The 11,429-nt window shown below is 33.1% G+C and overlaps 1 protein-coding gene and 1 long non-coding RNA gene across 5 annotated transcripts in view; both read left to right on the forward strand.

Moving 5' to 3' along the window:
- LOC102606137 (agamous-like MADS-box protein AGL80) overlaps positions 1-409 on the forward strand; it is a 1,282-nt gene extending 873 nt beyond the window's left edge. The window contains exon 2 of the mRNA XM_006358460.2: positions 39-409. Within this exon, the coding sequence (XP_006358522.1) occupies positions 39-248 (210 nt within the window). The 3' untranslated portion in view covers positions 249-409. The remainder of the gene's footprint in view (positions 1-38) is intronic.
- A 210-nt stretch (positions 410-619) lies between these two features.
- On the forward strand, positions 620-8,673 carry LOC107062836 (uncharacterized). Of its 4 annotated transcripts, XR_001474872.1 has the most exons (9): positions 620-835; positions 930-991; positions 1,265-1,342; positions 1,615-1,687; positions 2,372-2,489; positions 3,553-3,848; positions 4,682-4,735; positions 6,723-6,810; positions 8,177-8,673. It is a non-coding gene; the product is annotated as an uncharacterized lncRNA (long non-coding RNA). The 4 variants fall into 4 exon arrangements; XR_001474873.1 differs by lacking the exon at positions 3,553-3,848 and having other exon boundaries at positions 5,397-6,810; XR_001474870.1 differs by lacking the exon at positions 3,553-3,848.
- Positions 8,674-11,429: the final 2,756 nt, after the last annotated feature.

Consider the following 11,429-nt stretch of genomic DNA (forward strand, 5'->3'; position numbering starts at 1 on the left):
CTGCAGCCGCGGCCGTGGCTGCAGCTGCAGCATCGCAGGCTGTTGCTCCACCGATGGAGCAAAAGCCTGCTGTGGTGGAATTGGGATTGGATCCGATGCAGAGGACACAAACAGAGTGGTTTACTGATTGGATGAACAGCAACACAAGTGATCAGCATATTGGTTATGGACATGCAGATGAGATGATTTTGCCCAATTTTAATGATAATCATAATGCTAATGTCTGGCCTAATAATTTCTATCCTTAGATTTATTTCCTGCTTCCTATTTCTTTTCTGGATTTTTACTTATGTCATTTTTATTTTGTTGTTTTCTGAATCTGCCACGATGGATATGAATTACTACATGTTTTTTTCTTAATTTATGGTGGGTAAATTTCTTTTTTTCTGGTGCTTCAGATAGATTGTATTTATCATATATTACCCTTATGTAGAAGTGAGACTTAAAAAGGACCAACACTGCATTATTTGCTTGTACTAAATGCACTACTAATTGTACATTTTAGAAAGGACCAACACTGCAACTTTGTATTGTACTAATGGTAGTACTAATTGTACATCAATATAATAAATATATAACCACTTTCTCTAGAACTTTCTTCCTATAATGTCAACAATTTCTAACCCTAATTTCTCGCCTCCTTCGTAGAGCCCCACTATTCTCTCTACTCTTCCTTCTACTTCTCATCTCTTCAATGGCGAATCCGTCTGCTCCTTGCTTTTTCCTGTTTGTCTAGACACTTTAAACCTGTGTGTCAAGCTTTCCTCAAGATCTCTCTTGGTTTCCGACGAGCTGCGCAGCTGTTTCTTTATGCTTGAAGTTTCTGTTCTCCTGGGTAAACTCGCTGTATTCTCTCAGCTCTTCCTTCTACTTCTGACCTCTTCAATGGCGAATTCATCTGCTGCTTGGTGTTTTTTGTTTGTGTACAGCGTTTAAATCTGTCTGTCAAGCTTTCCTCAACATTTCTCTTTGTTCCCGAAGATCTGCGCAGGTATTTCTTCGTCGTTTAACTCAAGTACACTTTACGTTGCTTTTGGTACAACCATTTGTTGCTGACTTCATCCCACTGACTATATTCGGGACTTGTTGTTCTGCAGCTTATTACATCATTCATATATTATGATTGTCATTTACCTTGCTGCTTTTCTAAATACTATTGTAATCTCTCCTTAAAGTTGTCACCCTCACCAAATTCTTCTAATTTTCATTAATGAATCCTTCACTTTTTGCTTATATATATGTCTGATGTCATATTTTGTTATAGTTTCAGCTAACATAAAGGACATATGCCCCTTGTTCTTATTTACAAGTGGGAGTAGGAAGGACGAACAAGGGCAAATAGGTAATTCTAATGTTAACTTTGGGGTAATTCCAACAAGCATACAATGCGGCCATTTTTGTAATTCAAGGCATAAATTGATTTTTCTTTCATCAAGCCACGTGTTGTTTGCTTCCTGTTGTCAGCTTTCTTCCCAATATTCAACTCATTCCCACCTTCTCCATTTCATTCTAGGGTATTCTTTATGAAGTTATCTAATAAAGCTCTTGATCTTGAAATTGTACAAAAACTACTATCAAAGTTCTTAATTTATTGGGTGTTTTGTTTATTTACAGGAAATTAATAAATCTGCTCTTTCCGATTGTTGAAATTTTTCCCAAAAACAGAGAAAGACCAAATACAGTTAAGGTAACAATCTTTTTGAACTTAAATTTGAACAACTTATTGCTTTGTTTGTGTCATTAAATCTACACGGTATGTCTGATTATTGCTTTGTTTCCGCTTTTCCTTAGGTGCATGTTTGATTGTCTGTTGTTTTCTGTTCTTTCTCTTTCATCGTTTCTTTGTTTTACCCATTTCATTGTGATGGGATTGAGATAGCACCTCTTCATTTTCTTCTTATTTAGAATATTTTGGCCCATAAAGATTTATAATGATTGTTGAAATTTCCCAAAAACAGAGACAGAGCAAATACAGTTCAGGTAACAATCTTTTTGAACTTACATTTGAACAGCAATTAGGTTTTGTACACTAAGTTATCTGAATGGTACTATAAATGTCTACATATTTCATTGGTTATTGATAACTTTATCTTTTGTCGATCTTTTTGTTTAACACGTGTATATGCTTCTTTAACCTAGCAAAACGACGCGTATGCCTAAGCAGCTCAAAGTTCATTCTCCCCTGCAATCTCTCTTCTTCCAGGCGAGCTTCCACTTTTCTCTTTCACTTTGCTTTTTTGCTCTCATTATTTTTCTTTGCTTTCTCATCATCTTCTTCCAAGAGTTTTAATTAAACTTTGTCCTATTTTGTTGATTGTTTTGATATTGCTTCCAATGTTTGCTGCTTTAATTTGTTCGTCTGTGATTGTAGGTATGTTGCATGGACAAAATTTCTATGTTGAATCCACTTCTTCTTCGTCTCCTATGCACAAGACTGTAGACCCATCTCAATTTTGCATTCATGGGTCCTATTATATAAAAAAATTCAGGTATAATGTCTTCAGATTCAAAAGCATCAGATTTTGAATTTTGTGTTATTTGATGAATGATCAAATTCAGTTACATATTTGCTCTTTGCTATTTAGAGTTCTTCTGCAATCATTTGTACCTCACCTCGGATTTTACCTCAATTTTCCTCCGTCTTCGCATCAGACTGTTCTATTATTTCTGTTGAGTTTCTTTTTGATTTTTTCCATCTTTTGTGTTTCTGTTAAATTGAGTAATATTGCACACGTTGAGTTATTTCTCTCTATTTCTTGCTCTCATCCTTTGTAGGTCATGTGAATATAGTTCATTGTGGTATGAACTGAACTTTAGTCTATGAAATAAGTGTATCTATCTTTCATTGTGGTATGCATTGAACTTTGGTCTCTCAAATAAGTATATCCATCTTCTTTTGTTTCAATACTGTGTTTTCGTTGTTGTTTTCCGTTTGGGTATATGTATGTGTTCATTAATAAAAAGTTAGTATTTCCTTTCGATTGTTCTTTTTCAAAATCACAAGAAGCTATTTTCATTTATCCCAAAAAATCGAATAACATAGTGCTTTTGGAATGTCAAATTCAAGTTGAAAACACTATAGGTATTTCTTCTTCTATTTGCTTAAAGGTTAGTGGGTAGAGTAACCAAATACTTGTGTTGGTGCATTGTCGAGCTTGGTAAGGTGGCGTAGAGTTACGAGATACTTGTGCTGGTGCATTTTCGACGTTAGTGTAGGGTGGCTTGGACACTGGTGATTGGATAGCACTCTGAGATATTCTGTCATACCTTCTAACTCCCCAGGCATTCAGATTTCTCCTAAGAATACTATTATATGAGTTATTTCTTCTGTTCTGAGCTATAGTGTTATCCCTGCGACCCTGCCTATTGAAGAATGAGAGGATGATCATACCAATTAGGTGTCTAGCAACTGGATATATAGGAGGGGCATTATTAAACCTTGAAGTTGACCAGTTTTATGCTAAAATAGTTGAATAGAAATCCCATTTATATACTTTGATAAACAATAACTTTCCTTCTAAAATCTAGGAAATAAAGTTTGAGAATTTTCAGGTTGAACTGCTCCAATTGATCAACCGCATTTATATTCGATATGTCTAGTGGGGAAAATGGTTGCTGACATTAGGAGAAAGATGTAGACTGTTACCTTCTCAAAAAAAACATTTGGAGAAAGATGTGATGAAGTTGTTGAGGGGGGAAGGAGTTGCCGAGCTCATAATTCGTACGTTAAATTTGTGCACTAGCTATTCGGTATCGGAAGAGATATTGTTGTTTCATCCAAGTTACCAAAGGTTAATGGAAACTACCAATAGAGTTTGTCACCGACTTCGTCTTTTCAACTCTACAAGGTTAAACACATTTACCATGGAATTACAATATGTTCATCGACCCATTCATATTATTTGATACTTTTTCGCTTTCAATCTGTTCTTGAAAAGAAATATTTTATATATAACAACAGTATAAGTTTGAAATTTTTCATTCAATTGTATTTTTTAGCACTTGAGTCGTGGGGTCATTTGGAAACAACCTCTCTACCTCCCTGAGGTAGGGGTAATGTCTGCGTACGCTCTAGCCCGAACTCTCTTTGCTAGAACATTACACACTTTAAGTGCTACAAGGTTACTCCTTCATCCCCATAAGCTTTAAAACTAATTTTGGAGTGTCTCCTGCAATATAAGAATGTTGCACTTAATTATATTCATGAAAAAACACCCTCATATTACTTATTTCAATTAATATATTTGTGCGCATTTACTGTTTGCTCAACCAATTTAACGGCTTCTACAAATATCGCTTAAGGTTTGGTGTCCATTTTAAGTTTTGATTAGAGGAAGTATCAATTGAAAATGTAATGTTCTGACTTCTTTATAAGGTCATCAGATGCTTGTTGCTTGTGGTTACTGTTGTTGGAATACCACATTGATGCATGCATGTTTAATATCAATATTTTAAACAGAGGCTAGATTAGACTGTTATTGTTGAAGCTGCAGTTATGTTTTAATTTGTAATTAGATTGATTTCAGATATAGCTGGTTGCTACCGAACTGTGTGTCAAAAAATGTACATGTGAAGGTGTTGTTTCAATATTGAACAACCAATTAACATTTACAGTTCTACCTTTCACTCATAAATCAAGTAGTATAAGTTGTTGAACTGAACAACCATTTTGCTAATATAGGTTTATTCAGCTACCAGATATAAGGGATGTTAAGATCACAAATTTTACTTTGAGGTAACATTTTATGCTTTTTTCCTTTGAACTTTGAATTGGTGAACAAAAAATTGTTACTTTTCTAGAATGTATGTACTATGTCGTATTACTCTGTCTGTATGAAAATAACTGAAATTCACTTTAGTTTACTCTATAGTTCTGGTTTTACTTTCTAGAGGGGGTCTAGGCAATCCTTTTGAAGCTTCAAAAAGATCTCATTATTACCCTTCAATAGCTTTTGGCTATTCGATGGTAAGGTTAATGATTTGATTTCATCCCTCTAATTTCTTATCTATTGGTGCTTTCTATTAAACTAGATTATTGGCTTTATTTCAATATTTTTTCAATGGTTTACTTCTTCATCCATGGATTCTATGATTCTTTTTTGTTAGTGTGTCTGGGGAAAATAAGATACTAACTATTGTTGTTGTAACAAAGCTTTTGATACTAGAGGCATAAGACAAGTACTAAAGAGAAAGAAAAGAAGGGAGATAACATATGAAACTTAAGAGTCAATGGCCTTGCGTCACTACTTGAGTTTTGTCAGTTCCTTGAAGTGGATGTAGACAAAAGAAACTTCTGTTGGCTAAGCATTGTTTTCAATCCCTAGAGATCGTAAGCCTTAGCGACCACTAATTTTTCCTTCGAACTTTGACTTTTCTGTTTATCGGTTTGGTTAAAGCCTAAAGGTACTAGAGCAAAAACTGTTCTTGCAAAGGCCGTAGTACATCATACCACCATGACCTTCATAATGTTTATTGGCTCATAATTTATTCAGAAATACTTGGGGCGAGGTATGCTTGAAGTGTTATTTTTATGCATTAATATACTCCAGATAACCAGTGTAAATGTTTGTATAATCTATTTTAGTAGCATGATATCAATCAGAGTTTTCAGTTCAAAGTGTTTGTATCTCAGAAAATGAGCTAAGAATAGCATTTAATTTCTTCACCTATGGCTTTCCAATTTCATAGGTAATAGTAATCTTGACTGGGAGCGAGAATAAGGCAATTAACTAATGTACTATCTCCTTCGAAATTGTATCACCCAACTGTGCTTTAGGAGGATTCACTAGATGATCATCTAGCATACGATTTTGGTTTATTTATTTCTTGAAATTAAACATTACAGATTTAGAAACCACACTAAAGATGATACTTTACCCAATTTCTGAATTTTAAAAAGATCAAGAACATAACAACTACATTAGAGTTTTGTGTTCCGAGGACATAATCCTGCAAGTGTAGGGACACATGTACCTTTCACTTTTAATGAGTTGGCTTCAGCAAACCTATTCAATATGTAGCAAAGTAAGGGACAACTTGAAAGTAGATGATTAGCAAAAGAGCATGTTCAAAATTGGCAACTCAGTATGTCCATATAATAAGTGTTCTGGCATGACAATCGCAACTCAATATGCATTTCTAAAGTTTTACGGTTCTCACCGACGAAAAAGAACAGTAAAATAGTTAAGCACTTGTGCAATTATTGTGGTATATAAATGATTTATGATGATATAATAGCTTCAGAAGTACGTTTGAAAAAGTCAAAGTTACAGACTTACAGTTTTCTTTTAAATTAATTCTATAGCTACGTTGGCAGGAAGTTCTTGAAGTTATGGCAAATAGTCTATTATTCAGTAATTTACTTATTTGAATCCAAAATATGGTGAGAGTCTTGATGACTTGCAGGTAATGGAGCTTTCTAGAAATAATTTAATCTTATTTTCGAATCAAATGCCTAATAGTAACAAGTACTTTATAAATGTCTTGTAGTATCTGACTACGACAGAATTTTGTATTATTTTTGTATTCTAGCAAAGAAGCTGAACCTTCCTTGAGTTTATTAAAATATATTCTTCCATGAGTTCATAAAAGTGCCTTCTTTACAAAATGTACATTCTAAGTTTCGTATGACATTATAGCACTGCTATAGTCATTAAGTCGAGGTCTATACTAAGTTATAAAAGGACCATTCATTTTCCTCTCCTCATCCATTAAACTGGCAGGAAAGTCGATTATGTAGACAAAGATTCTGAGAGGCATTCTTGAGGTCATGATTATAATGATGACGAGGACGAGAACGACAAAGGACAGGTAATAATAGTACTGCAAATTTCGCTTACTTTCCCTGGAATACATTCATTTTAATGCATTTTCCTCATGCCTGCACAGTTGCACCAGCTTTGATACAATAATAAGCATCAATGAATTAATAAATGTGTGCAAAATAAACATAGTAACTTAATACTTTTGCAACATTTTAAGTAAGGCATATTAAAAACGAAATGAAGTAGCGGCTAGCATGCTAAGATAAGATCAATATATTATCCATAAAAGATAGGGGATATTTCATCACATTAATTATTGAGTTTAACTACAATCAAAATGATCAGGTGGTACAGAAATTCCGTGGTCATTTTTGAGTAAAATTTGAAGGTCGGATGTGTTGTTGGATCTTAATATCGATCTGATTTGTGGATCAGTATTTTCTCCAAATCCAATCAATTTTTTGGCATTGAATTCTTGAATATCAGGACATGAAGGATAGTAATTGAGCTTGAAAATAGATTCACTCTTAAAGTGTTAACATATTCATGTTCAAATGAAGTGTCTTGTGTTGCCCTGTGACAAGGCCCACGTCCTGGCCAATCAACCAATATCTCTCACGATATGAGCTCACATTGTGAGGGAGGTTTGAGAAAGATATCATGTTTTAGTTCTTCTCAATTCACTCATCAGGCCATCAAAATCATTCAATTAGTTCTAAACTCTTTTCCACATTCATATTGATTTCTACACAAACATAATTCATATAAAAGTTATTTTCCTCATATTTATCGTCATCTCAATATGTATTTAAGCCTTGAAAGCATATGGATTACTCAGAAACTTAATGAGATTTGAAACGTTAGTAACTTCAATAGAAATTGTTGAGATTATTCATCTTTTCTACTATTGATCTATCTTATTAGAGAGTATACGTGACAATTTTGAGGAAGCACAAAGTGTTTATTTACCCTTCCTCTTTTCTTGATTTGTTGCGTTTTCAGTAGGAAACTCTTTATGTTGATCTCATGGTCCTTTATCTTAGAAATGAGCTACTAAGTGCTTTAGGTTAGTCTGATCAAAGAATAGTTATTAACTTACTCTATAGTAGCCATAGATTCCTTCTTTTACAGTCTTCTTCAGCAAAGTATTCAAGTATGATGAGAAGGGCCTTAGAAAGGAAAGATGGACAACCAGTTTAAAGTCCACACTTAATTGTCTTCACGTTAATTCATCTTAATTTTGTGTTCTTATTGTAGAGTACATTTTTTGTTTAATGGAGCTTATCAGATTTTCTCTCCGTCTTATTAATATTATTTTAAAGAGTAAATGTGGATACTAAACAAGAGAGTAATTAAGCTATATCTCCAGCTATTTGGTTTTTAAAAATGGTAATGGTTTCTTTTCTTATCAGAAAGTATTAGCACATCTGGAACTTAAAGTTGGAGGCAGATTTGAAAGAGCAGAACATCTTCAACATTAAATTATTGGAGTAGAGTGCAGTTACTAACTCTAGCAAGAACATGTATAGTAGATTGTAGTTACTAACTCGAGCAAAAATATGGTGATGAAAATTGCTACGTAAGATGCTACATGTGCCTTAAAAGGAAGCTGAAGTCATCACTTGGTGAAGGGACTGAATATGTGTCAACTATAGCGACTGCATGTACCAACATTATTTAGATTCGAATGGGCGATGCTTAAAAGTCTTACAGAAATTTATCATAAACTGAATGAACGAGAAAGTATAGAACACCTTAGAGATGTATGAGATACAATTTCAGCCTGCATTTTCTTGATAGTTTGAAATGAAAGAAACATTATGTTTCAAAACTCAAGAAAATTTCGTCCAAAAACTGGAACACAAATATTTGTGATTGCTTGAAATGTATGCAAAGGTGTTGATGAGAACATGCTTGCAGTTATATTAATATCCATGTTTAGTGTTGTAGATTGCTCCCTCGATGTGTCTTGTAAGTACTTTATAATTACTAAAACATCGTATTTAATGATTAATATTTTTTCTTTAGAATAGATTTAAAAATTAAGTCATCAATCTAAGATGCAACTATTAAATGTGTATCCTACTCAAAACTAATGAAACATGATTAGAGTATGTATTCACCGTATTGAGATGTAAATCTTTATATGTGCTGAGATACAATCCATCAGTCTATACTTCAAAGTCCAGACCTGTCGTACAATGTCTCTGTATGTAATGCTTCTTCAATTGAGATGCTTGTTTCTTATTGGCACAAAAGTTACCAAGTACTTATAATTTTATTTAGGTCACTGGTACACACCTCAAAATAATTGTAGCAAATAAAAAAGATGTCTTAAAATTCAATTTGTTGGGCGTTGGGCCCGTGCTAAGCACGGGCATGCCTATCTAGTATATAAATAAATAAAAGTGTGTGTTTGACAGTTTTAATTTGTTCGCACTATGTTATTTTAAATTAAATTAATATTCTTGACTCGGTGGTATTACTATTAATAACTTTACGAGTAAATTGCCTAGTGCTCCGTCATGTCATGTTTTAATGCAGAATACACTTTTATAAAATTATTACAAGACATGTAGGGGCACAAATTCGTGTTCAAACATGAACATGCAATGAGCAACGTTAATCTTAATTCGTTCCGAAAATTTTGATCTCTCTCAAAAAAAAAAAAAAAAGTAAAATACATACATACTAAATTATTAACGTAAAATAAAATTTTATTCCTAACCCATTATTTTCTTATGTGTCCTTAAAAAAATTATAAGAAGATAATATTACACACAATGATATTTTTGTAATTATAAAAAGTAACTGATCGATAGGCAACGCGCACACAAAAAAAACTTTGTTTATCAAACAGTGTTATATTATGTCATTCCAATCTACTCTTTACAAAATATCATTAGTCCCTCTCCAACTCATTCCTCTTATTTAAGTAGTGTGCGCCGCAGCTATGGCGCAAGGTCTCTAGTTCGATCCCCTACAGGGGTGTTTCTTTACCAACATGGGTTGTGGTGCACTGGTGGGAGTGCTTCACCCTTAATCAGAGGTCTCAGGTTCGAGCCCTGGGTATGGAGAAAATTTTGTTGGAAGCGCCACCCCCGAATGGGCCCTGCAGAGCGCGATCCAAATTTAGTCGGAACTCCAATGTAGACTCCGAACACCGGGTGGGAAACCAAAAAAAAAAGTAGTGCAAGTGAGATGGTCAAATTAATGACATTTAGAAATTAGAACCTTACTCTAGCTAGACTGAGCTATTTGTCAGTAAGAAAAAAAAACTAATATTCCATGAACAGTATTAATTTCTCAGTGGTGTTAAAATTAGACTAATCAAGTTTATGCACCCAACTTGTCGAACGATTGATGAACGTAATTAACTTGTGGACTAGAAAGGAATAAAAGAGTATAACACAACGAGTATATCATTCTCAATCCACTATCCAACATCCAAATAGTAATTAATTCTCTATCTAAAAAAACTTAAAATAAATAATGAATAATGGATAGAGAGGAGTGAGAGCTTTCTGAGGTCCAATTGCAACAAGAAATTCTTTGAGAAGTTGTCTCGAGTCACCCTGATTTTATAATCCGTACATGCCGTTATAAGTTTAGACAGATTATTAGCATGTTATTAATTAACTCAGTTTATTTCAGTTCATAGAAAATTAGTGTGATATTTAGCCCAAATTGAGCCATGACAAATTTTGTTAAAATATTTTGATTTTTTTTTATTTGATAGGTTATATGTAGCATAATAAAATAATAATAATTTATTAGGCAGTAAAAAAAAGAATAGATATAGCAATTGAAATTTAATAAAAAATGATTGGATTAAGTTATGACTCAATTTTTTTTGCCTAAAACTCATTTTAGTCCAAATAACTTTTAAATAAGTCAATAATTCATTCATTTTATTAACTCAACTCATCTTAACTTGGGTAAATTCAATTCGACCATCATTTGACACCTATAATCAGGATGGTCAAATGTGTGGATGAGCTGACGCTTAAGTTAATAGATGTGTGTACAAGTCATTAACCCTTACTTAGGCTAAAATGGCGATGGATCAAAATTGATTAAATAATGAGTCCATAATCCTACCCAATCTACTCTTATAAAATTTTTTTTTTTTTCTAATTTATTTAATTACCTAAATTTATATATATAACTATTTTACTTTAAAAAATTAAATAATTTGGTAAAGATTTTCATAAATCAATTTAAACTATATTCAATCCAACTTTTAAATAAGCTGAACTAATTCACTACTCAACACATATTTGAACCAACAACTTTAAAATGAATTGAGTATTTTTACTTATTTGCCTTTGTGACCCATGAAATATTCTTGACCAAAATTAAAACTCCTTTTGACAGCCATGCAAACTTTATGTTGTTACTAATTATAGTAAACAACGTGCAATTTGTTAGCTAGTGAAGGGATGTGCCATAATCAGATCTAGGGATTCTCATTGACTGATCAAATTCTCTCTATGTGAAAATTCTGGAGGCTCCAATTCAATTGAAAGAGCGTATTATTCATTCAACCTGATTCTTGCTTGGAGTTGAAGAATATTAATCAACTAAATATATATATATATATTCTCTTTGTTTAGATGTTTTTAGTAAAAATTACACTACTAGTTTAAATTCTTATTTAGGCAA

Source organism: Solanum tuberosum, unplaced genomic scaffold (genome assembly GCF_000226075.1).
Source record: "Solanum tuberosum cultivar DM 1-3 516 R44 unplaced genomic scaffold, SolTub_3.0 scf00277, whole genome shotgun sequence".
NCBI classification, from domain to species: Eukaryota; Viridiplantae; Streptophyta; class Magnoliopsida; order Solanales; family Solanaceae; genus Solanum; species Solanum tuberosum.